This window comes from Oncorhynchus mykiss, chromosome 16, assembly GCF_057628025.1.
Source record: "Oncorhynchus mykiss isolate SJ-2025 chromosome 16, ASM5762802v1, whole genome shotgun sequence".
Lineage (NCBI taxonomy): Eukaryota > Metazoa > Chordata > Actinopteri > Salmoniformes > Salmonidae > Oncorhynchus > Oncorhynchus mykiss.
This window is the reverse complement of record NC_143037.1, coordinates 2,769,599-2,795,812: the sequence shown is the minus strand read 5'-3', so window position 1 is coordinate 2,795,812 and position 26,214 is coordinate 2,769,599. Positions and strand designations below refer to the sequence as shown.

The 26,214-nt window shown below is 45.4% G+C and overlaps 1 protein-coding gene and 1 long non-coding RNA gene across 7 annotated transcripts in view; one reads left to right on the top strand and one right to left on the bottom strand.

Moving 5' to 3' along the window:
- Positions 1–26,214, top strand: part of LOC149976526 (uncharacterized) — a 206,188-nt gene that overhangs the window by 129,362 nt on the left and 50,612 nt on the right. The gene's annotated exons all lie outside the window — the stretch shown is intronic.
- The window catches only part of LOC110492798 (3-oxo-5-alpha-steroid 4-dehydrogenase 2), a 58,538-nt gene that overhangs the window by 20,787 nt on the left and 11,537 nt on the right, over positions 1–26,214 (bottom strand). For 5 of the 6 annotated variants that reach the window (XM_036945969.2, XM_090201760.1, XM_090201759.1 and 2 more), the window contains 2 exons: positions 8,784–8,947; positions 7,992–8,093 (listed from right to left, as the gene is read on the bottom strand). In XM_036945969.2, coding sequence (XP_036801864.1) covers positions 7,992–8,093; positions 8,784–8,947 — 266 coding nt within the window. Of the gene's footprint in view, positions 1–7,991; positions 8,094–8,783; positions 8,948–11,983; positions 12,154–26,214 lie in introns of those variants that run through there. The other variant, XM_090201762.1, reaches the window with a different exon arrangement.

The window sequence follows — 26,214 nt, the reverse complement described above, 5'->3', positions numbered from 1 at the left end:
AACAGACCCCTGGGGGAGAGGACACATACTGAAACAGACCCCCTGGGGGAGAGGACACATACTGAAACAGACCCCCTAGGGGAGAGGACACATACTGAAACAGACCCCCTAGGGGAGAGGACACATACTGAAACAGACCCCTTGGGGAGAGGACACATACTGAAACAGACCCCCTAGGGGAGAGGACACATACTGAAACAGACCCCCTAGGGGAGAGGACACATATTGAAACAGACCCCTGGGGGAGAGGACATACACTGAAACAGACCACCTGGGACAGAGGACACATACTGAAACAGACCACCTGGAGGAGAGGACACATACTGAAACAGACCACCTGGGAGAGAGGATACATACTGAAACAGACCACCTGGGGGAGAGGACACATACTGAAACAGACCACATGGGAGAGGACACATACTGAAACAGACCACCTGGGGGTTGGGAGAGGACACATACTGAAACAGACCACCTGGGAGAGGACAAGTACTGAAACAGACCACCTGGAGGAGAGGACACATACTTAAACAGACCACCTGGGAGAGGACACATACTGAAACAGACCACCTGGGAGAGGACACATACTGAAACAGACCACCTGGGAGAGGACACATACTGAAACAGACCACCTGGGGGAGAGGACACATACTGAAACAGACCTCCTGGAGGAGAGGACACATACTGAAACAGACCACCTGTGGGAGAGGACACAAACTGAAACAGACCTCCTGGAGGAGAGGACACATACTGAAACAGACCTCCTGGAGGAGAGGACACATACTGAAACAGACCACCTGGGAGAGAGGACACATACTGAAACAGACCTCCTGGAGGAGAGGACACATACTGAAACAGACCACCTGTGGGAGAGGACACAAACTGAAACAGACCTCCTGGAGGAGAGGACACATACTGAAACAGACCACCTGGGAGAGAGGACACATACTGAAACAGACCACCTGGAGGAGAGGACACATACTGAAACAGACCACCTGGGGGAGAGGACACATACTGAAACAGACCACTTGGGAGAGGACACATACTGAAACAGACCACCTGGGGGAGAGGACACATACTGAAACAGACCACCTGGAGGAGAGGACACATACTGAAACAGACCACCTGGGGGAGAGGACACAAACTGAAACAGACCTCCTGGAGGAGAGGACACATACTGAAACAGACCTGTGGGAGAGGACACATACTGAAACAGACCTCCTGGGAGAGAAGACACATACTGAAACAGACCACCTTATTTAGTTTCAGTTAGTTTTCAGACTTGATTTAATTGTTTTAGTGTTTGGTACAATAAGTAGCCTCATGCATGGGAGGGTTGGAGACAGCTGCAGTGCATTAGGATGGTATTCAGACCCCTTTTTCCACATTTTGTTATGTTACAGCTTTTTTTTTTTTTTTTCCTCTCATCAATCTACAATACCCCGCGGTGACAAATAAAAAACAGATATCATACTGTATTCAGACCATTTACTCAGTCCATTGTTGAAGCACCTTTGGCAGCGATTATAGCCTTGAGTCTTCTTGGGTATGACGCTACAAGTTTGAAACACCTGTATTTGGGGAGTTTCTCCCATTCTTCTCTGCAGATCCTCTCAAGCTCTGTCAGATTGGATGGGGAGCGTCGCTGCACAGCTATTTTCTGGTCTCTCCAGAGATGTTCGATCGTGTTCAAGTCTGGGCTCTGGCTGGGTCAATCAAGAACATTCAGAGACTTGTCCCGAAGCCACTCCTGCGTTGTCTTGGCTGTGTGCTTAGGATCGTTGTCCTGTTGGAAGGTGAACATTCGCCCCATTCCTGAGCACTCTGGAGCAGGTTTTCATCAAGGATCTCTCTGTACTTCGCTCCATTCATCTTTCCCTCGATCCTGACTAGTCTCCCAATCGCTGCCACTGAGAAACCTCCCCACAGCATGATGCTGCCAACACCATGCAGCACCGTAGGGATGGTGCAAGGTTTCCTCCAGACGTGACGCATGGCATTCAGGCCAAATGGTGCTATCTTGGTTTCATCAGAGTGGGAATCTTGTTTCTCATGGTCTGAGAGTTCCTTAGGTGCCTTTTGGCAAACTCCAAGTGGGCTGTCATGTGCCTTTTACTGAGGAGATGGTTCCATCTGGCAACTCTACCATAAAGGTCTGATTGGTAGAGTGCTGCAGAGATGGCTGTCCTTCTGGAACGTTCTCCCATCTCCACAGAGGAACTCTGGAGCTCTGTCAGAGTGGCCATCGGGTTCTTGGTCACCTCCCTGACCAAGGCCCTTCTCCTCCAATTGCTCAGTTTGGCCGGGCGGCCAGCTCTAGGAAGAGTCTTGGTGGTTCCAAACTTCTTCCATCTAAGAATGACGGAGGCCACTGTGTCCTCGGGGACCTTCAATGTTGCAGATATTTTTTGGTTCCCTTCCCCAGATCTGTGCCTCGACACAATCCTGTCTCGGAGCTCTACGGAAAATTCCTTCGACCTCATGGTTTGGTTTTTGCTCAGACATGCACTGTCAACTGTGGGATCTTATATAAACAGGTGTGTGCCTTTCCAAATCATGTCCAATGGTGGCCTGAATTGGTTCCCAATCAGAAACAGCTGTTTATCGTTGTCTCTGATTGGGGATCCTATTTTGGTTGCCATTTTTCCATGTTGGTTTTGTGGGTTACTGTCTATGTGTAGTTGCCTGTCTTCACTCGTGTTAGATAGTGGCACGTTCGTTTTGTTTCTTTGTTTCGTGGTTTTTCCTTCATTAAAAGAAGAATGTATGCTTATCACGCTGCGCCTTGGTCCCATCCATATGATGAAACGTGACAGGTATTGTGTGTAGATTAATTAGGGGGAAAAATTTAATTTCATCAGGCTGTAACGTAACAAAATGAGGAAAAGGTCAAGTGGTCTGATGCTTTCCCAATGCACAATATGTGTTGTAGACCTATAGCAGGTCTACTACAGGTCTACAGTACTATTTATTAATGTGTTGTAGACCTATAGCAGGGCTACTCCAGTACTATGTATTAATGTGTTGTAGACCTATAGCAGGGCTACTCCAGTACTATTTATTAATGTGTTGTAGACCTATAGCAGGGCTACTCCAGTACTATTTATTAATGTGTTGTAGACCTATAGCAGGGCTACTCCAGTACTATGTATTAATGTGTTGTAGACCTATAGCAGGGGTACTCCAGTACTATTTATTAATGTGTTGTAGACCTATAGCAGGGGTACTCCAGTACTATTTATTAATGTGGTGTAGACCTATAGCAGGGCTACTCCAGTACTATTTATTAATGTGTTGTAGACCTATAGCAGGGGTACTCCAGTACTATTTATTAATGTGTTGTAGACCTATAGCAGGGCTACTCCAGTACTATTTATTAATGTGTTGTAGACCTATAGCAGGGGTACTCCAGTACTATTTATTAATGTGTTGTAGACCTATAGCAGGGCTACTCCAGTACTATTTATTAATGTGTTGTAGACCTATAGCAGGGCTACTCCAGTACTATTTATTAATGTGGTGTAGACCTATAGCAGGGCTACTGCAGTACTATTTGAGATGGTGTGGTCACATACATGTCCAAGTTGGCAAAGGTCTGGATGGATGTTGTCATTTATTGCCGTAGTAACAAACCCCAACCTGTTCACACCCTTCTTGTTTGCAGGTTTTAAAGCTCATTTTCTTGAATTCTAAACATTTTCCACATCTTACGTGTGTTCAAATACTTTTTTATATTTTTTATTTAACCTTTATTTAACTCGGCAAGTCAGTTAAGAACAAATTCTTATTTTCAATGACGGCCTAGGGACAGTGGGTTAACTGCCTTGTTCAGGGGGCAGAACGACAGATTTGTACCTTGTCAGCTCGGGGGTTTGAACTTGCAACCTTCTGGTTACTAGTCCAACGCTCTAACCACTAGGCTACCTGCCTCCCCTACGCTCTAACCACTAGACTACCTGCCGTCCCTACACTCTAACCACTAGGCTACCTGCCGCCCCTACACTCTAACCACTAGGCTACCTGCCGCCCCTACACTCTAACCACTAGGCTACCCTGCCGTCCCTACACTCTAACCACTAGGCTACCTGCCGTCCCTACACTCTAACCACTAGGCTACCTGCCGTCCCTACACTCTAACCACTAGGCTACCTGCCGCCCCTACACTCTAACCACTAGGCTACCTGCCGCCCCTACACTCTAACCACTAGGCTACCTACCGTCCCTACACTCTAACCACTAGGCTACCTGCCGTCCCTACACTCTAACCACTAGGCTACCTGCCGCCCCTACACTCTAACCACTAGACTACCTGCCGTCCCTACACTCTAACCACTAGGCTACCTGCCGTCCCTACACTCTAACCACTAGTCTACCTGCCGTCCCTACACTCTAACCACTAGGCTACCTGCCGCCCCTACACTCTAACCACTAGGCTACCTGCCGCCCCTACACTCTAACCAGTAGGATACCTGCCGCCCCTACACTCTAACCAGTAGGATACCTGCCGCCCCTACACTCTAACCACTAGGCTACCTGCCGCCCCTACACTCTAACCACTAGGCTACCTGCCGTCCCTACACTCTAACCACTAGGCTACCTGCCGCCCCTACACTCTAACCAGTAGGATACCCTATGATACCAGGAGTCAAATCCTGACAACAATTAACGTCCGTCTCACCATCACGTTATTCTGAAATTGTTTGTGGGTTCTGTTCAGATTAACTTTGATGTTGGTAGGGGTTTTCCCCTGTTATCTCTGTTCCACACATGCTGCCATCTTCTGACACCAAAATACATTTGCTTTTTGTCCAGCAATGTCCTCAAAAATAATCCCAAATTGGGTTTTGCCTTTTGTGGTGTTTTTTTTTAACTCCTATGGTCCGTGCTGATGTCTTCCCTGTAAGCTAGGGATATCTGGGGATAGCTAGGGATAGCTGGGGATAGCTAGGAATAGCTGGGAATAGCTGGGGATAGCTGGGGATAGATAGGGATAGATAGGAATAGCTAGGGATAGCTGGGGATAGCTGGGGATAGATAGGGATAGATAGGAATAGCTAGGGATAGCTGGGGATAGCTAGGAATAGCTGGGGATGGATAGGAATAGCTGGGGATAGATAGGAATAGCTGGGGATAGATAGGGATAGCTGGGGATAGATAGGAATAGATAGAAATAGATAGGAATAGCTGGGGATAGATAGGAATAGCTGGGGATAGATAGGGATAGCTAGGAATAGATAGGGATAGCTGGGGATAGCTAGGAATAGCTGGGGATAGATAGGAATAGATAGGAATAGCTGGGGATAGCTGGGGATAGCTAGGGATAGCTGGGGATAGATAGGAATAGATAGGGATAGCTGGGGATAGCTGGGGATAGCTAGGGATAGCTGGGGATAGATAGGAATAGCTGGGGATAGATAGGAATAGATAGGAATAGCTGGGGATAGATAGGAATAGCTAGGGATAGCTGGGGATAGCTGGGGATAGCTAGGAATAGCTGGGGATAGATAGGAATAGCTAGGGATAGCTGGGGATAGATAGGGATAGCTGGGGATAGATAGGAATAGCTAGGGATAGCTGGGGATAGATAGGGATAGCTGGGGATAGCTAGGGATAGCTGGGGGATAGCTAGGGATAGCTGGGGGATAGCGATGCACCAGCCAGGTCTATTTGAAACTATCTATTAGCAGCATTTACCCGCAAGATTCAGAAGCTGGAAAACCTCATTATAAAAAAACTATTTTTAACAATTTTAAATTTAATCAGATTCTTGATATGCCACATCTGTCAGGTGGATGGATTATCTTGGCAAAGGAGAAATGCTCACTAACAGGGATGTAAACAAATTTGCGCACAATATTTGAGAGAGGTAAGCTTTTTGTGCCTATGGAACATTTCTGGGATCTTTTATTTCAGCTCATTACACACTGGGACATGTTGCGTTTATATTTTTGTTCAGTATACACTGAATAACTTTAGTGGGAAGACATGACACTTTGTCATTATAGTGTAACCAAGTAGTAGTTTGGGTTTTTAGATATTACAATAGGGTTCAAAGTCACTAGAGGTACTAAAGCTAGTAGTCTGGACCCATACCCTTTTGTACTGTATAAGGCAATTATAAGAATCTAAATGTCCACACGGCCACATTCTAGATCATTGAACCATTGGCGTTTATAGTTCTTGAATTCTTTCTGAGAATTCTTTCTGAGTGAGAATAACCAGAGGAGTTGGCAAGACAGTACAAAAAGATCTAAATGTCCACACGGCCACATTCTAGATCATTGGACCATTGGCGTTTATAGTTCTTGAATTCTTTCTGAGTGAGAATAACCAGAGGAGTTGGCAAGACAGTACAAAAGATCCGACGCCAGGCTTAAGAAATTCTGCGTGCATCATCACACTTGATCTCAGTGCCGTGCGAAAGTATTCATCCCCCTCTGCGTTTTTCCTATTTTGTTGCATTACAAACTGTAATTTAAATGGATTTGGGGGGGGGGGGGGGGGGGTCATGTAATGGACATACACAAAATAGTCCAAATTGGTGAAGTGAAATTTCAAAAAATGACCTGTTTAAAAAAATTATAGAAAATTTAAAACGGAAAGTTGTGCATGCATATATATTCACCCCCTTTGCTATGAAGCCCATAAATAAGATCTGGTGACACCAATTACCTTCAGAAGTCACATAATTAGTTAAATAAAGTCCACCTGTATGCAATCTAAGTGTCACATGATCTGTCACATGATCTCACTATATATACACCTGTTCTGAAAGGCCCCGGAGTCTGCAACACCACTAAGCAAGGGGCACCACCAAGCAAGTGGTACCATGAAGACCAAGGAGCTCTCCAAACAGGTCAGGGACAAAGTTGTGGAGAAGTTCAGATCAGGGATGGGTTATAAAAAAATATCAGAAACTTTTCACATCCCACAGAGCACCATTAAATCCATTATTAAAACAATTAAAGAATATGGCACCACAACAAACCTGCCAAGAGAGGGCTGCCCAACAAAACTCACGGACCAGGCAAGGAGGGCATTAATCAGAGAGGCAACAAAGAGACCAAAGATAAGCCTGAAGTAGCTGCAAAGCTCCACAGCGGAGATTGGAGTATCTGTCCATAGGACCACATTAAGCCGTACACTCCACAGAGCATTGACATTGCTTAAAGAAATAAATTAGCAAACATGTTTGGTATTCGCCAAAAGGCATGTGAGAGACTCCCCAAACATATGGAAGAAGGTACTCTGGTCAGATGAGACTAAAATGTAGCTTTTTGGCCATCAAGGAAAACACTGTCTGGCACAAACCCAACACCTCTCATAATCCCGAGAACCCCAGCTGTGGGGATGTTTTTCATTGGCAGGGACTGGCAAACTGGTCAGAATTGAAAGAATGATGGATGGTGCTAAATACAGGGACATTCTTGAGGGAAACCTGTTTCAGTCTTCCAGAGATTTGATACTGGGACGGAGGTTCACCTTCCAGCAGGACAATGACCCTAGGCATACTGCTAAAGCAACACTCGTGTGGTTTAAGGGGAAACATGTAAATGTCTTAGAATGACCTAGTCAAAGCCCAGAACTCAATCCAATTGAGAATCTGTGGTATGACTTAAAGATTGCTGTACACCAGCGGAACCCATCCAACTTGAAGGAGCTGGAGCAGTTTTGACTTGAAGAATGGGCAAAAATCAAAGTGACTAGATGTGCCAAGCTTATAGAGACATACCCCAAGAGGCTTGCAGCTGTAATTGCAGCAAAGGGGGCTCTACAAAGTATTGACCTTGGGGGGTGAATAGTTATGGGCACTCAAATTGTCCATTTTTTTGTTTTATTTCTTGTTTGCATCTTCAAAGTGGTAGGCATGTTGTCTAAATCAAACGACACAAACCCCCCCCCCCCTAAAAAAATCTATTTTAATTCCAAGTTGTAAGGCAACAAAACAGGAAAAATGTCAAGGGGGATGAATACTTTCGCAAGCCACTGTATACCTTTAGGGATCTTGTAGACGACTTCTCCTGGCTGTCTCAGGTTTCGTAGAAGATAGTCACTGTGGACGTTGATAGCCATTCCCAGGAGAAACAGGGTTGAACCTGGGAAAAAAAACACTTGGTTTTTGAATCAATTTGACTCAAATGGTAGAAAGACGCAGTGAGGAATTTGTCAAATATCTGCACGTTTGGACCAAGTCCATCAATTTAAAGGGAAAACCAAAATGACCCAATGGTTTCCCTACCCTCTCAGCGGTCTATGGCCAAGGTATGGCTGCATATCCAGGCTTTGGTTTAGTTTGCCTGGCGCTGTTTCCACATGCTAACGTTTTACCGTTCGTGACACAAATCCCATGCATGCCATGGGAACGATATTAGCATTTTTCATGCATCATATTCAAATCATCTATAAGGGACTTTGTTAAACTTCTCAATCAATTTGAGATACTTTTGGATGATTTGGACATGATGCCTGCCGCCCCCCCCCCCCCCAAAAAAAAGAAGGTAATATCGGTCCCATGACTTGAATGGGATTTGTGTCACGACTGGTAAAACATTAGCATGTGGAAACAGCGCCAGGCAAACTAAACCAAAGCCTGTAATTTGGGTGAACTATCTATTTAAGTTCTCATCCCTTTTTTTAAGGAGAATCATTGTAGTGTGAAAACATTGTTCTCTATAACAAACAACTACAAAAAACAAGACTTTTAAGTGTTGATAAAAACAACAACAACAACATCTTGATCGATTAGTAAACTCAGGTTTATCTCTTGCTCTCATAAATGTTTGTACCAATGAGGAAGCGTGTGTCAGAGGTCCATGTGGGGTGGTAGTGGGCACAGTGGACCAGGTAGTGACTCTGTGTGAACCCGTTCAGACTGCAGAACACCCCCGCCTCTATCATCACACGGAGGGGGAACGGTCGTCCTCGCATCAGCACCGAGTACACAAACGTCCTGGCAGCATGGGAGGGGAAGAAGAAGGAGTGAAAAGAGTTACATGACAGGGTAGAAAGTACACTGAATGACAGGGTAGAAAGTACACTGAATGACAGGGTAGAAAGTACACTGAATGACAGGGTAGAAAGTACACTGAATGACAGGGTAGAAAGTACACTGAATGACAGGGTAGAAAGTACACTGAGTGACAGGGTAGAAAGTACACTGAATGACAGGGTAGAAACTACACTGAGTGACAGGGTAGAAAGTACACTGAATGACAGGGTAGAAAGTACACTGAATGACAGGTTAGGAACTACACTGAGTGTACAAACCATTAGGAACACATGCTCTTTCCATATCATAGACTGACCAGGTGAATCCAGGTGAAAGCTATGATCCCTTATTGATGTCACCTGTTAAATCCACTTCAATCAGATGTAGATGAAGGGGAGGAGACGTGTTAAAGAAGGATTTTTAGGTCTTGAGACGACTGAGACATGGATTGTGTATGTGTCATTCCGTGGGTAAATGGGCAAGACAATAGTGCCTTTGAACGTTAGTAGGTGCCAGGCATAACGGTTAGAGTGTGTCAAGAACTGCAACTCTGATGTTTTTTAGCCTGTGTGTATCAAGAAATGGGACACCACCCAAAGGACATTCAGCCAACTTGACACAACTGTGGGAAGCATTGGACTAAACATGGGCCAGCATCCCTGTGGTGTCCATACGCTGACAAATTGAGTCTGTTTTGAGGGCAAACGGGGGTGTAACTCAATATCAGGAAGGTGTTCCTAATGTTTTGGACACTCAGTGTACAGTGCATGGTTAGGAGTACACAAATGTCCTGTCCATGATAGAGGAACAGAAGAGAATACCTACGTAAGGGCTACGTGAAACATTCATAACCCATACATAATGCATTCATAAGCAGTACATAATGCATTCATAAGCAGTACATAATGCATTCATAACCCATACATAATGCATTCATAACCCATACATAATGCATCCATACGCAGTACATAATGCATCCATACGCAGTACATAATGCATTCATAAGCAGTACATAATGCATTCATGAGCAGTACATAATGCATTCATGAGCAGTACATAATGCATTCATGAGCAGTACATAATGCATTCATAAGCAGTACATAATGCATTCATAACCCATACATAATGCATTCATAAGCAGTACATAATGCATTCATGAGCAGTACATAATGCATTCATAACCCATACATAATGCATTCATGAGCAGTACATAATGCATTCATGAGCAGTACATAATGCATTCATGAGCAGTACATAATGCATTCATGAGCAGTACATAATGCATTCATAAGCAGTACATAATGCATTCCACAAGTTTACACGTTTTTTGTTGTCACAGTGACGTCATGTGTTAAGGTCCTGGCTCCGTTGGTGGAGCATGACGCTTGAAACGGCAGGACAGTGCGTTTGATTCCTGGGACCCGTCATGTGGGGAAATGAATGCACGAGTGACCGTGTTTGCTTTGGATGAAATCGTAGACTAAAATGGCATGTAATAATAGTTAAAGTCACTTGTACTTTGATGATCAATGTGCAGTTGTTGATACTGTTGAGTCACCACATGGATAGAATGGAAGGGAAACATTTAATCTGTTTCTTGTATGTGTTGGGGGTGCAGTGCTAGACCTGAGTTTATTCCATGTATACCAAATCATATTGTATTTATCTCATGCACCGAATTACAACAGGTGTTGACTTTACCGTGAAATGCTTACTTACAAGCCCTTAACCCATCTCCCTCTACTTTCTTCACTGCCTTGGCATGTGACAACTCCTACTCCTACTGTAACCCTGGATCTCTCTCGCACGGGACATTTCTGATCCCCAGCTCCATGGGCACCCCTACAATTAATACATACCAGTACGTTCCCCAATACTACACATTCCTTTGTCTAAATGCCCTTCTGTACATTTCTCACACCTCGGACCATCCCTCCTACACACCGTGGCCACATGTCCATAAGCTTGGCACCTGTAATATGTTAACTTTATTCGGGAACATAAACTCGTACAGGATAACTTATGTAGCCTAACTTAAACTTTGTCGGGTAAAGACTCAACTTCAAAACTCAAAAGGACAGACAATGACTCTTCCGTTTCCCCCCACCCTCGTCGCATCAAACGACGTGCATCACACACATCGGGAATCGTTCCCCTCAGATGGTCAACTTTTAAATTTACTGCCATTTTCTAGAGAGGGTAACAATTCACTTTTCTTGCCCCCATTCGTTTTACTCTGAGCGCATTCTCCCCCTAACCAACAGAAAAACAAACAATTATCACTAGACCACTTCTTGTTACCCTTACCGATTCCACATGACTCAACTATTTTATTCACCCACCCTGAAACCACAAATAGATCAGCCAAAAGGCAAGAGTCCACTTTTTCCATAAACTTCACTCCTACTGTCACAGACTCATCTTTTTCCTGATCCTCTGTTCATACCTCGGTCTCCGATAACTTCACCACACCTACCACCTCCGAGACTTCACCCTCATGTACTTCCATTTCTCCTCCTGTCTTCAGCTCCCTCTGCTTACACTTTCTACCGTTCTCCTTTAACAAACCATCTCCCTTTTGTCCATCTTTATCCGACTCAAGCTCATCCTCTTCTTCTCTCTCTCGCTCTCTCTCTTAGACCTCCTCCCTCTCTTTTTCCCTCCACTCCTCCATTTTCCAAGTATTCGTCTCCTCATGATAATACTGCACCACTGACAACCATCTTGTTCTTGCTTTCTCTCAGGACTCCATTTTATGATAAGACGTATGCCCTCCTCCCTCTCCTTGTCTCTCTGCCCCAACCCTCGATATTTCAACCTGCGTGTCCTGATCGGTTATGGTGTGGGTGAACAAAATCAACGTGCGCTCGATGGCGTGTGCTAGATGGCGTGCGCTCGATGGCGTGCGCTCGATGGCGTGCGCTCGATGGCGTGCGCTCGCGCGTATCCGGTTTGGTCAGCATGTTATAAAAATATGACCCAGGATGACAGCCTCACCCAAACCTCCCCGCCCTCCTGACCGCCACGTTCAATGGCTTCCTTCAGTCCTCCCCACTTGGTAAACAGTTTGACCACATCATTAAAAACACTGGAACATCTTGATAACTGATTCACAATTGGAGACGTTTAAAGAATCCCAGAGGGTAGTCCTTAGACACGCCCCCAACATCAGTCACATGGTGGGGAGGTCTGATCTTCCAACAGTGCCACGTAGCACCTTCCTAGACAACGTGCCGGACGGTAACTATAGATGTGGCCAATGTACCCAGGGTAACTTCACCAACAAATGCACAATGTTCAATCACCCGATTACGGCCATTAAGATCAAGGGCATCAATACATGTTCCACAAAAAAATAGATTTAAACTCAGCGAAAAAAGAAATGTCCCCTTTTTCAGGACCCTGTCTTTCAAAGACAATTAGTAAAAATCCAAATAACTTCACAGATCTTCATTGTAAAGGGTTTAAACACTGTTTCCCATGCTTGTTCAATGAACCATAAACATTTAATGAACATGCACCTGTGGAACGGACGTTAAGACACTAACAGCTTACAGACGGTAGGCAATTAAGGTCACAGTTATGAAAACTTAGGACACTAAAGAGGACTTTCTACTGACTCTGAAAAACACCAAAAGAAAGATGTCCAGGGTCCCTGCTCATCTGCATGAATGTGCCTTAGGCATGCTGCAAGGAGGCATGAGGACTGCAGATGTTGGCTGGGGCAATAAATTGCAATGTACATACTTTTAGATATCTAAGACAGCGCTACAGGGAGCCAGGACGTGCAGCAGATCGTCCTCGCAGTGGCAGACCACGTGTAACAGCACCTGCACAGGATTGGTACATCGGAACATCACACAAGAGCCCGGATCTCAATCCCATTGAGCACGTCTGGGACCTGTTGGATCGGAGGGTGAGGGCTAGGTCCATTCCCCCCAGAAATGTCAGGAAACATGCAGGTGCCTTGGTGGAAGAGTGGGGTAACATCTCACATCAAGAACTGGCAAACCTGGTGCAGTCCATGAGGAGATGCACTGCAGTACTTAATGCAGCTGGTGGCCACACCAGATACTGACTGTTACTTTTGATTTTGACCAACCCCTTTGTTCAGGGACTCATTATTCCATTTCTGTTAGTCACATGTCTGTGGAACTTGTTCAGTTCACTTCAGTTCAGTTTATGTCTCAGTTGTTGAATCTTGTTGTGTTCATACAAATATTTAGACATCTTAAGTTTGCTGAAAATAAACGCAGTTGACAGTGAGAGGATGTTCCTTTTTTTTGTTGCTGAGTTTACCTGATCAAATGTATTTGTGATCTATGCTGTGTAGGAAAAACAAAACGCCCTCTGAAAACAAGGATAGCGCAGAACACTGGAGTAACAATATTAAGTCTCTACTTTTATCCGATGTAAATAACAGAGATTCACATTTTGCTACATAAGATCGAATCCCAGGTGGTGAGGACCCAGGATCAGGACCCTGTGGCTGAGCATTTCATGGAGGCTCGTCACAGCATCAGCTCTCTGAGACACATTGGTATCGAACATGTTAAGACTCCTAGGAGAGAGGAGAATATAATCTATTATTGAGAAGAGAATTGTATTGGATTCCCCGTTTGTGAACCACGTCTCCTAGAGGTCTGAACCAAGAGTTTGATATCAGACCATTTGTGAACCACGTCTCCTAGAGGTCTGAACCAAGAGTTTGATATCAGACCATTTCCTTCCTGAATATGTTACTTCACTTTGATTTGCCTTGCCTTCCAGGTTACCCACTTGGTCATTTTGTAGATGTACATTATGTTCTGGAACCATTACATGCCCCCCATCTCATTGTTTATTTAATTATTAGAGATATACAAATGTTTTCTGCACCCACATGAGTCATGTCCGTAATGGTCATATGAGGTGAAATTAGTATATTTGGGGATGTTAAAACATAGTGTGATTGACCTGAGTGTGTTTCACCCTCTGTGAAACCATAAATGACCTGACGAAGCAAAAGATCAGTTTCGGATGGAAGCGGTTGTCAATAAAGTGGTGAACTGGGAGCATAAACAGGCCTTCCTGTTAGTGGTGAATTGGGAGCATAAACAGGCCTTCCTGTTAGTGGTGAATTGGGAGCATAAACAGGCCTTACTGCTAGTGGTGAACTGGGAGCATAAACAGGCCTTCCTGTTAGTGGTGAATTGGGAGCATAAACAGGCCTTACTGCTAGTGGTGAACTGGGAGCATAAACAGGCCTTCCTGTTAGTGGTGAACTGGGAGCATAAACAGGCCTTACTGTTAGTGGTGAACTGGGAGCATAAACAGGCCTTACTGTTAGTGGTGAATTGGGAGCATAAACAGGCCTTCCTGTTAGTGGTGAATTGGGAGTATAAACAGGCCTTCCTGTTAGTGGTGAACTGGGAGCATAAACAGGCCTTACTGTTAGTGGTGAACTGGGAGCATAAACAGGCCTTCCTGTTAGTAATGAACTGGGAGCATAAACAGGCCTTCGTGTTAGTGATGAACTGGGAGCATAAACAGGCCTTCCTGTTAGTGATGAACTGGGAGCATAAACAGGCCTTCCTGTTAGTGATGAACTGGGAGCATAAGCAGGCCTTCCTGTTAGTGATGAACTGGGAGCATAAACAGGCCTTCCTGTTAGTGGTGAATTGGGAGCATAAACAGGCCTTCCTGTTAGTGGTGAATTGGGAGCATAAACAGGCCTTTCTGTTAGTGGTGAATTGGGAACATAAACAGGTCTTACTGTTAGTGGTGAACTGGGAGCATAAACAGGTCTTCCTGTTAGTGGTGAGTTTGGAGCATAAACAGGCATTCCTGTTAGTGGTGAATTGGGAGCATTAACAGGCCTTCCTGTTAGTGGTGAATTGGGAGCATAAACAGGCCTTCCTGTTAGTGGTGAATTGGGAGCATAAACAGGCCTTACTGTTAGTGGTGAATTGGGAGCATTAACAGGCCTTCCTGTTAGTGGTGAATTGGGAGCATAAACAGGCCTTACTGTTAGTGGTGAACTGGGAGCATAAACAGGCCTTACTGTTAGTGGTGAATTGGGAGCATAAACAGGCCTTCCTGTTAGTGGTGAATTGGGAGTATAAACAGGCCTTCCTGTTAGTGGTGAACTGGGAGCATAAACAGGCCTTACTGTTAGTGGTGAACTGGGAGCATAAACAGGCCTTCCTGTTAGTAATGAACTGGGAGCATAAACAGGCCTTCGTGTTAGTGATGAACTGGGAGCATAAACAGGCCTTCCTGTTAGTGATGAACTGGGAGCATAAACAGGCCTTCCTGTTAGTGATGAACTGGGAGCATAAGCAGGCCTTCCTGTTAGTGATGAACTGGGAGCATAAACAGGCCTTCCTGTTAGTGGTGAATTGGGAGCATAAACAGGCCTTCCTGTTAGTGGTGAATTGGGAGCATAAACAGGCCTTTCTGTTAGTGGTGAATTGGGAACATAAACAGGTCTTCCTGTTAGTGGTGAATTGGGAGCATAAACAGGCCTTCCTGTTAGTGGTGAATTGGGAGCATAAACAGGTCTTACTGTTAGTGGTGAATTGGGAGCATAAACAGGCCTTCCTGTTAGTGGTGAATTGGGAGCATAAACAGGCCTTTCTGTTAGTGGTGAATTGGGAGCATAAACAGGTATTATTGTTAGTGGTGAATTGGGAGTATAAACAGGCCTTCTTGTTAGTGGTGAATTGGGTGCATAAACAGGTCTTACTGTTAGTGGTGAACTGGGAGCATAAACAGTCTCTTCAGTCTCTGTCTGTAGTGGTGCATGTTGTTGAAGTCTCTATGTAGTGGTGCATGTTGTTGAAGTCTCTTCAGTCTCTATGTAGTGGTGCATGTTGTTGAAGTCTCTTCAGTCTCTGTCTGTAGTGGTGCATGTTGTTGAAGTCTCTTCAGTCTCTATGTAGTGGTGCATGTTGTTGAAGTCTCTTCAGTCTCTATGTAGTGGTGCATGTTGTTGAAGTCTCTTCAGTCTCTGTCTGTAGTGGTGCATGTTGTTGAAGTCTCTTCAGTCTCTATGTAGTGGTGCATGTTGTTGAAGTCTCTTCAGTCTCTATGTAGTGGTGCATGTTGTTGAAGTCTCTTCAGTCTCTATGTAGTGGTGCATGTTGTTGAAGTCTCTTCAGTCTGTCTGTAGTGGTGCATGTTGTTGAAGTCTCTTCAGTCTCTATGTAGTGGTGCATGTTGTTGAAGTCTCTTCAGTCTCTATGTAGTGGTGCATGTTGTTGAAGTCTCTTCAGTCTATGTAGTGGTGCATGTTGTTGAAGTCTCTATGTAGTGGTGCATGTTGTTGAAGTCTCTTCGGTCTCTGTCTGTAGTGGTGCATGTTGTTGAAGTCTCTTCAGTCTCTATGTAGTGGTGCATGTTGTTGAAGTCTCTACGTAGTGGTGCATGTTGTTGAAGTCTCTATGTAGTGGTGCATGTTGTTGAAGTCTCTTCAGTCTCTATGTAGTGGTGCATGTTGTTGAAGTCTCTTCAGTCTCTATGTAGTGGTGCATGTTGTTGAAGTCTCTTCAGTCTCTGTCTGTAGTGGTGCATGTTGTTGAAGTCTCTTCAGTCTCTATGTAGTGGTGCATGTTGTTGAAGTCTCTTCAGTCTCTATGTAGTGGTGCATGTTGTTGAAGTCTCTTCAGTCTCTATGTAGTGGTGCATGTTGTTGAAGTCTCTTCAGTCTCTATGTAGTGGTGCATGTTGTTGAAGTCTCTATGTAGTGGTGCATGTTGTTGAAGTCTCTTCAGTCTCTATGTAGTGGTGCATGTTGTTGCTTTAACGGGACCAAACTGTCCTTTTAATCCTTAAATTACTATGTGTATTTAATCCAATCAGATGCAACAACAGAAACAACATTCAGGTTGTGTTGACCATGAATGAAACTTAGCCTGGTACCAGGTCTATTTGTGCTGTCTAACCGATCTGGAAACAGGCTACTCAGTGGTGCCGTAATTTAAAACTCCACAGTACATGCTATTGATTTAGCAACACTAACGCTTTCTTTAATCCATCACTTGCAGGAATTTATCCAGTCATACACAACAACATTCAAGTTTCAAATTACATCCCACCAAATATTTGAACCGGCAGCATGATTAAGCTTGTTCTGGTTGCTATGCTAGAGGCTCCTTAACAACCTTCTACCCCCAAGCTATAAGACTGCTGAACAGTTCATCAAATGACCACCCGGACTATTTACATTGACACCCCCCCCCCAGCTACTCGCTGTTTATTATCTATGCAGAGTCACTTTACAAATGACCTCGACTAACCTCTACCCCTGCACATTGACTGCCCCCTATACCACCTGTATATAGCCTCGTTATTGTTATGCACATTGACTGCCCCCTATACCTCCTGTACATAGCCTCGTTATTGTTATGCACATTGACTGCCCCCTATACCTCCTGTACATAGCCTCGTTATTGTTATGCACATTGACTGCCCCCCCCACTGCTACTCGCTGTCTATTATCAATGCAGAGTCACTTTACAAATGACCTCGACTAACCTCTACCCCTGCACATTGACTGCCCCCTATACCCCCTGTATATAGCCTCGTTATTGTTATGCACATTGACTGCCCCCTATACCTCCTGTACATAGCCTCGTTATTGTTATGCACATTGACTGCCCCCTATACCCCCTGTACATAGCCTCGTTATTGTTATGCACATTGACTGCCCCCTATACCTCCTGTACATAGCCTCGTTATTGTTATGCACATTGACTGCCCCCTATACCCCCTGTACATAGCCTCGTTATTGTTATGCACATTGACTGCCCCCTATACCCCCTGTACATAGCCTCGTTATTGTTATGCACATTGACTGCCCCCTATACCCCCTGTATATAGCCTCATTATTGTTATTTTTAATCTGCATTGTTGGTTAAATTAAGGGGGGGAAGGAGTGGTGAGAGTAGTAGAGAACCCAGTACAGAGGGAGTAGTAGAGAACCCAGTACAGAGGGAGTAGTAGAGAACCCAGTACAGAGGGAGTAGTAGAGAACCCAGTACAGAGGGAGTAGTAGAGAACCCAGTACAGAGGGAGGAGTAGTGGAACCCAGTACAGAGGGAGGAGTGGTGAGAGTAGTAGAGAACCCAGTACAGAGGGAGGAGTGGTGAGAGTAGTAGAGAACCCAGTACAGAGGGAGTAGTAGAGAACCCAGTACAGAGGGAGGAGTGGTGAGAGTAGTAGAGAACCCAGTACAGAGGGAGTAGTAGAGAACCCAGTACAGAGGGAGGAGTAGAGAACCCAGTACAGAGGGAGTAGTAGAGAACCCAGTACAGAGGGAGGAGTAGTGGAACCCAGTACAGAGGGAGGAGTGGTGAGAGTAGTAGAGAACCCAGTACAGAGGGAGGAGTGGTGAGAGTAGTAGAGAACCCAGTACAGAGGGAGGAGTGGTGAGAGTAGTAGAGAACCCAGTACAGAGGGAGTAGTAGAGAACCCAGTACAGAGGGAGGAGTGGTGAGAGTAGTAGAGAACCCAGTACAGAGGGAGTAGTAGAGAACCCAGTACAGAGGGAGTAGTAGAGAACCCAGTACAGAGGGAGTAGTAGAGAACCCAGTACAGAGGGAGGAGTAGAGAACCCAGTACAGAGGGAGTAGTAGAGAACCCAGTACAGAGGGAGGAGTAGTGGAACCCAGTACAGAGGGAGGAGTGGTGAGAGTAGTAGAGAACCCAGTACAGAGGGAGTAGTAGAGAACCCAGTACAGAGGGAGGAGTGGTGAGAGTAGTAGAGAACCCAGTACAGAGGGAGTAGTAGAGAACCCAGTACAGAGGGAGGAGTAGAGAACCCAGTACAGAGGGAGTAGTAGAGAACCCAGTACAGAGGGAGTAGTAGAGAACCCAGTACAGAGGGAGTAGTAGAGAACCCAGTACAGAGGGAGTAGTAGAGAACCCAGTACAGAGGGAGTAGTAGAGAACCCAGTACAGAGGGAGGAGTGGTGAGAGTAGTAGAGAACCCAGTACAGAGGGAGGAGTAGAGAACCCAGTACAGAGGGAGTAGTAGAGAACCCAGTACAGAGGGAGTAGTAGAGAACCCAGTACAGAGGGAGTGGTAGAGAACCCAGTACAGAGGGAGTAGTAGAGAACCCAGTACAGAGGGAGTAGTAGAGAACCCAGTACAGAGGGAGTAGTAGAGAACCCAGTACAGAGGGAGTAGTAGAGAACCCAGTACAGAGGGAGGAGTGGTGAGAGTAGTAGAGAACCCAGTACAGAGGGAGGAGTGGTGAGAGTAGTAGAGAACCCAGTACAGAGGGAGGAGTGGTGAGAGTAGTAGAGAACCCAGTACAGAGGGAGGAGTGGTGAGAGTAGTAGAGAACCCAGTACAGAGGGAGGAGTAGAGAACCCAGTACAGAGGGAGTAGTAGAGAACCCAGTACAGAGGGAGGAGTGGTGAGAGTAGTAGAGAACCCAGTACAGAGGGAATATAGATAACTGAATGCTGAATACAACAGGTGTAGTAGACCATACAGGGAAATGCTGTATACAACAGGTGTAGTAGACCTTACAGTGAAATGCTGAATACAACAGGTGTAGTAGACCTCACAGTGAAATGCTGAATACAACAGGTGTAGTAGACCTCCCAGTGAAATGCTGAATACAACAGGTGTAGTAGACCTCCCAGTAAAATGCTGAATACAACAGGTGTAGTAGACCTTACAGTGAAATGCTGAATACAACAGGTGTAGTAGACCTTACAGTGAAATGCTTACTTACAAGCCCTATATAATAACCGTACCGTTACAGAGTCAATGTGGAGACTATATACAGGGTGTTACGGTACAGAGTCAATGTGGAGGCTATATCCAGGGGGTACCAGTACAGAGTCAATGTGGAGGCTATATACAGGGGGTACCAGTACAGAGTCAATGTGGAGGCTATATACAGGGGGTACCGGTACAGAGTCAATGTGGAGACTATATACAGGGTGTTACGGTACAGAGTCAATGTGGAGGCTATATACAGGGGGTACCGGTACAGAGTCAATGTGGAGACTATGTACAGGGGGTACCAGTACTGAGTCATTGTGGAGACTATATACAGGGGGTACCGGTACAGAGTCAATGTGGAGACTATATACAGGGTGTTACGGTACAGAGTCAATGTGGAGGCTATATACAGGGTATTACGGTACAGAGTCAATGTGGAGGCTATATACAGGGGGTACTGGTACAGAGTCAATGTGGAGGCTATATACAGGGGGGTACCGGTACAGAGTCAATGTGGAGACTATATACAGGGGGTACCGGTACAGAATCAATGTGGAGACTATATACAGGGGTTACCAGTACAGAGTCAATGTGGAGGCTATATACAGGGTGTTACGGTACAGAGTCAATGTGGAGACTATATACAGGGTGTTACGGTACAGAGTCAATGTGGAGACTATATACAGGGGGTACCGGTACAGAGTCAATGTGGAGGCTATATACAGGGGGTACCAGTACAGAGTCAATGTGGAGACTATATACAGGGTGTTACGGTACAGAGTCAATGTGGAGGCTATATACAGGGTGTTACGGTACAGAGTCAATGTGGAGGCTATATACAGGGGGTACCGGTACAGAGTCAATGTGGAGGCTATATACAGGTGGTACCGGTACAGAGTCAATGTGGAGGCTATATACAGGGGGTACCAGTACAGAGTCAATGTGGAGGCTATATACAGGGGGTATCAGTACAGAGTCAATGTGGAGGCTATATACAGGGGGTACCGGTACAGAGTCAATGTGGAGACTATATACAGGGTGTTACGGTACAGAGTCAATGTGGAGGCTATATACAGGGTATTACGGTACAGAGTCAATGTGGAGGCTATATACAGGGGGTACTGGTACAGAGTCAATGTGGAGGCTATATACAGGGGGGTACCGGTACAGAGTCAATGTGGAGACTATATACAGGGGGTACCGGTACAGAATCAATGTGGAGACTATATACAGGGGTTACCAGTACAGAGTCAATGTGGAGACTATATACAGGGTGTTACGGTACAGAGTCAATGTGGAGACTATATACAGGGGGTACCGGTACAGAGTCAATGTGGAGGCTATATACAGGTGGTACCGGTACAGAGTCAATGTGGAGGCTATATACAGGGGGTACCAGTACAGAGTCAATGTGGAGACTATATACAGGGTGTTACGGTACAGAGTCAATGTGGAGGCTATATACAGGGTGTTACGGTACAGAGTCAATGTGGAGGCTATATACAGGGGGTACCGGTACAGAGTCAATGTGGAGGCTATATACAGGTGGTACCGGTACAGAGTCAATGTGGAGGCTATATACAGGGGGTACCAGTACAGAGTCAATGTGGAGGCTATATACAGGGGGTACCAGTACAGAGTCAATGTGGAGGCTATATACAGGGGGTATCAGTACAGAGTCAATGTGGAGGCTATATACAGGGGGTACCGGTACAGAGTCAATGTGGAGACTATATACAGGGTGTTACGGTACAGAGTCAATGTGGAGGCTATATACAGGGTATTACGGTACAGAGTCAATGTGGAGGCTATATACAGGGGGTACTGGTACAGAGTCAATGTGGAGGCTATATACAGGGGGGTACCGGTATATAGCCTCCACAGCCTCCACATTGACTCTGTACCGTAACACCCTGTATATAGCCTCCACATTGACTCTGTACTGGTACCCCCTGTATATAGCCTCCACATTGACTCTGTACCGTAACACCCTGTATATAGTCTCCACATTGACTCTGTACCGTAACACCCTGTATATATTCTCCACATTGACTGTATACAGGGGGTACCGGTACAATTGCCGGCAATTGCCATTCCAGGCGTTGATGCAACCATGCTCTCGATGGTGCAGCTGTAAAACCTTTTGAGGATTTCAGGACCCATGCCAAATCTTTTCAGTCTCCTGAGGGGGAATATGTTTTGTCGTGCCCTCTTCACGACTGTCTTGATGTGTTTGGACCATTCTAGTTTGTTGGTGATGTGGACACCAAGGAACTTGAAGCTCTCAACCTGCTACACTACAGTCTCTTTAGTAGTGATTCCGTTGTTTTTAACTGGATCAACATGATTGTCAAACAAATGCCCAGCTTTAGCAAAATCCTCAATAACAATGTCAAGCAGTTTATTCTTGTCAGTCACATCCATTGAATTTGAGGGCAAAATCCTCATTAACAATGCCAAGCATTTATGAACATTTGAACATCTTGGCCATGTTCTGTTATAACCTCCACCCGGCACAGCCAGAAGAGGACTGGCCACCCCACATAGCCTGGTTCCTCTCTAGGTTTCTTCCTAGGTTTTGGCCTTTCTAGAGGGTTTTCCCTAGCCACCGTGCTTCTACACCTGCATTGCTTGTTGTTTGGGGTTTTAGGCTGGGTTTCTGTACTGCATTTTGAGATATCAGCTGATGTACGAAGGGCTATATAAATACATTTGATTTGATTCTTGTCAGTCACATCCATTGAATTTGAGGGCAATTTCAGCGGAAGACCAGAGGACTTTGTGTTATTGTTATTGAGGTTTGCCTTGGCAGAGTCGTAATAGAAGCTAGATTTACATTTCCGTATTAACAAAGTGCACTTTATTTCTCAGTGCCCTGAATAACTCCCGTTCAGTCTGGGAGTTACCCCTTTCTGACTTTGGCCCATTGTGTATTTCTGGAGCCAATCAGATCATTTTCTCTGTCAACCAGGAAGTGTCTCTACCTCCTTACCCGGGACTCTTTTAGAGAGATGTGTTCATCACAGAGGGTAGAAAACATAGAATGAAAATGGAAGTGTCGTCGACATATGGAATAAGTGCAATCCTATCCCAGTTAGATGAATAAAGTTCACGCAGGAATGCCTGCTCACAGAACTGCCTAAAAATGTGATTTTGTCTATGAACCAAGAGGGCACTTTGTGAATGTTGATGTCTCTAATAGAAGCAACTGCACAATGCTCATTAGGGAAAATACCAACGGCCGACTTTGTATGCAGATTGATTTGATTGTTTGAAGGTTTGTTAGAATAACACCAATAAGTGTTTAATTTGAATAAAATGTAGTATATTGCACAGTCCTCTTATGTCCTCGGAGTTTGGAGATAACCAATCCCAGTTTAAATCGCCCATAAGGACCATTTCATTTTCCTCCCAACAACGCATCAGTTCAGCCAGAGAATCCAGGGATTCTACTTTTGCAGATGGAAATCTGAGTTCACAGCTTTCGATAATTGCAGCTTCAATGCTAAAAAATCAAACTGTTTTGGTTTAGATAAAGACCTCAGTAACCACATATCTGTCTTTAATATAGATGGTTATACTTCCCCCCCTTACTTTGTCGGTCACATCGATAAACATTATAACCATCCAAGTCTATAGACTGATTTAGAACAGATTTCTGAAGCCAGGACTCAGACAGTAATAAGACATCTGGGTCAGCAGTGTGAACCCAGACTTTTATCATGTACAATTTTGGCATCAGACTCCTCATATTAATATCAGTCCAAACCCTGATTTAGTTTTGAAGTCATTTGGAGTGGGAAGTTAATCCATAGCCAATGGGCCTGGGTTTGAATGAACGTTTCCTGATCCATAGCCAATGGGACTGGGTTTGAATGAACGTTTCCTGATCCATAGCCAATGGGACTGGGTTTGAATGAACGTTTCCTGATCCATAGCCAATGGGACTGGGTTTGAATGAACGTTTCCTGATCCATAGCCAATGGGACTGGGTTTGAATTAATGTTTCCTGATCCATAGAAAATGGGCCTGGGTTTGGATGAATGTTTCCTGATACATAGCCAATGGGCCTGGGTTTGGGTGAATGCTTCCTGATCCATAGCCAATGGGCCTGGGTTTGGGTGAATGCTTCCTGATCCATAGCCAATGGGCCTGGGCCTGGGTGAATGTTTCCTGATCCATAGCCAATGGGCCCTGGTTTGGGTGAACGTTTCCTGATCCATAGCCAATGGGCCTGGGCCTGGGTGAATGTTTCCTGATCCATAGCCAATGGGCCCTGGTTTGGGTGAACGTTTCCTGATCCATAGCCAATGGGCCTGGGCCTGGGTGAATGTTTCCTGATCCATAGCCAATGGGCCTGGGTTTGGGTGAATGTTTCCTGATCCATAGCCAATGGGCCTGGGTTTGGGTGAATGTTTCCTGATCCATAGCCAATGGGCCTGGGTTTGGGTGAATGTTTCCTGATCCATAGCCAATGGGCCTGGGTTTGGGTGAATGTTTCCTGATCCATAGCCAATGGGCCTGGGTTTGGGTGAATGTTTCCTGATCCATAGCCAATGGGCCTGGGTTTGGGTGAATGTTTCCTGATCCATAGCCAATGGGCCTGGGTTTGGGTGAATGTTTCCTGATCCATAGCCAATGGGCCTGGGTTTGGGTGAATGTTTCTGATCCATAGCCAATGGGCCTTGGCCTGGGTGAATGTTTCCTGATCCATAGCCAATGGGCCTGGGCCTTGGCCTGGGTGAATGTTTCCTGATCCATAGCCAATGGGCCTGGGCCTGGGTGAATGTTTCCTGATCCATAGCCAATGGGCCTGGGTTTGGGTGAATGTTTCCTGATCCATAGCCAATGGGCCTGGGTTTGGGTGAATGTTTCCTGATCCATAGCCAATGGGCCTGGGTTTGGGTGAATGTTTCCTGATCCATAGCCAATGGGCCTGGGTTTGGGTGAATGTTTCCTGATCCATAGCCAATGGGCCTGGGTTTGGGTGAATGTTTCCTGATCCATAGCCAATGGGCCTGGGTTTGGGTGAATGTTTCCTGATCCATAGCCAATGGGCCTGGGTTTGGGTGAATGTTTCCTGATCCATAGCCAATGGGCCTGGGTTTGGGTGAATGTTTCCTGATCCATAGCCAATGGGCCTTGGCCTGGGTGAATGTTTCCTGATCCATAGCCAATGGGCCTGGGCCTTGGCCTGGGTGAATGTTTCCTGATCCATAGCCAATGGGTCTGGTTTTGGGTGAATGTTTCCTGATCCATAGCCAATGGGCCTGGGTTTGGGTGAATGTTTCCTGATCCATAGCCAATGGGCCTGGGCCTGGGTGAATGTTTCCTGATCCATAGCCAATGGGCCTGGGCCTGGGTGAATGTTTCCTGATCCATAGCCAATGGGCCTGGGTTTGGGTGAATGTTTCCTGATCCATAGCCAATGGGCCTTGGCCTGGGTGAATGTTTCCTGAGGTTTGGGTGAATGTTTCCTGATCCATAGCCAATGGGCCCTGGTTTGGGTGAATGTTTCCTGATTCATAGCCAATGGGCCTTGGCCTGGGTGAATGTTTCCTGATCCATAGCCAATGGGCCTTGGCCTGGGTGAATGTTTCCTGATCAATAGCCGATGGGCCTTGGCCTGGGTGAATGTTTCCTGATCCATAGCCAATGGGCCTGGGTTTGGGTGAATGTTTCCTGATCCATAGCCAATGGGCCTGGGTTTGGGTGAATCTTTCCGGACATCAAAAGCAGCAGAATATTAAAAGACCTTGATTTGTTTCTTCATAAAAAATCTTTCTGCACTTAGATGATTTAAAATAATCCAAAACTACAGTCATCTGATACAACACAGTTTTTAGCCGGACCAAACCCTGAATATGAGAAGGTTTTATGAGCCTGTCACAGTAGGAGTCAAATGGTTACACAATCAGATCCCTCTGAAAGATGATAATTGCTATACGGTCAGTCCAAGTAGGGTTTAGCGGTATCTGAGTTAGGAGATGAGATAGTTTTTTTAATGTTTAGACTACGCAATGAGCCATAACCCATCTAGACAGCAATTAAAACCATTTGTACAAAAATACCAATTTTAACCACTGAATTCAACAATTCACAAAAATAAAACAAAATTAAAATGTACCGAGTCAGTCTTTTGAAACGTTAAACTCCATAAAAATGTTGAAGTCACACACTTATCAAGACAACACATGGCCATCCCTTGAGCCTCTGATCTGGCGGACTCACTAAACACAATGTCAACTTTTGTCTGAGTGTTGTAGAGTGCCCATGTAGCCTACAGGTCTAGTAGAGTTAGAAACCAAGGGGGTGTGGCCAAGCATTGTAGTGACAACGTTCAGCGCGCTCAACAGCCGCTGCAGGAAGTTACCGACAGGGATGTCGCCCAGTGTGTGGTTCTGGCCAACGCACCCAGTCGCCTCGCAGTAGGCTGCAGCAGGGCCAGTAGACCGGCCAATCAACAGGTAGCGGAGTCCACACAGCAGTGGTATCCTGGGCTAGACGT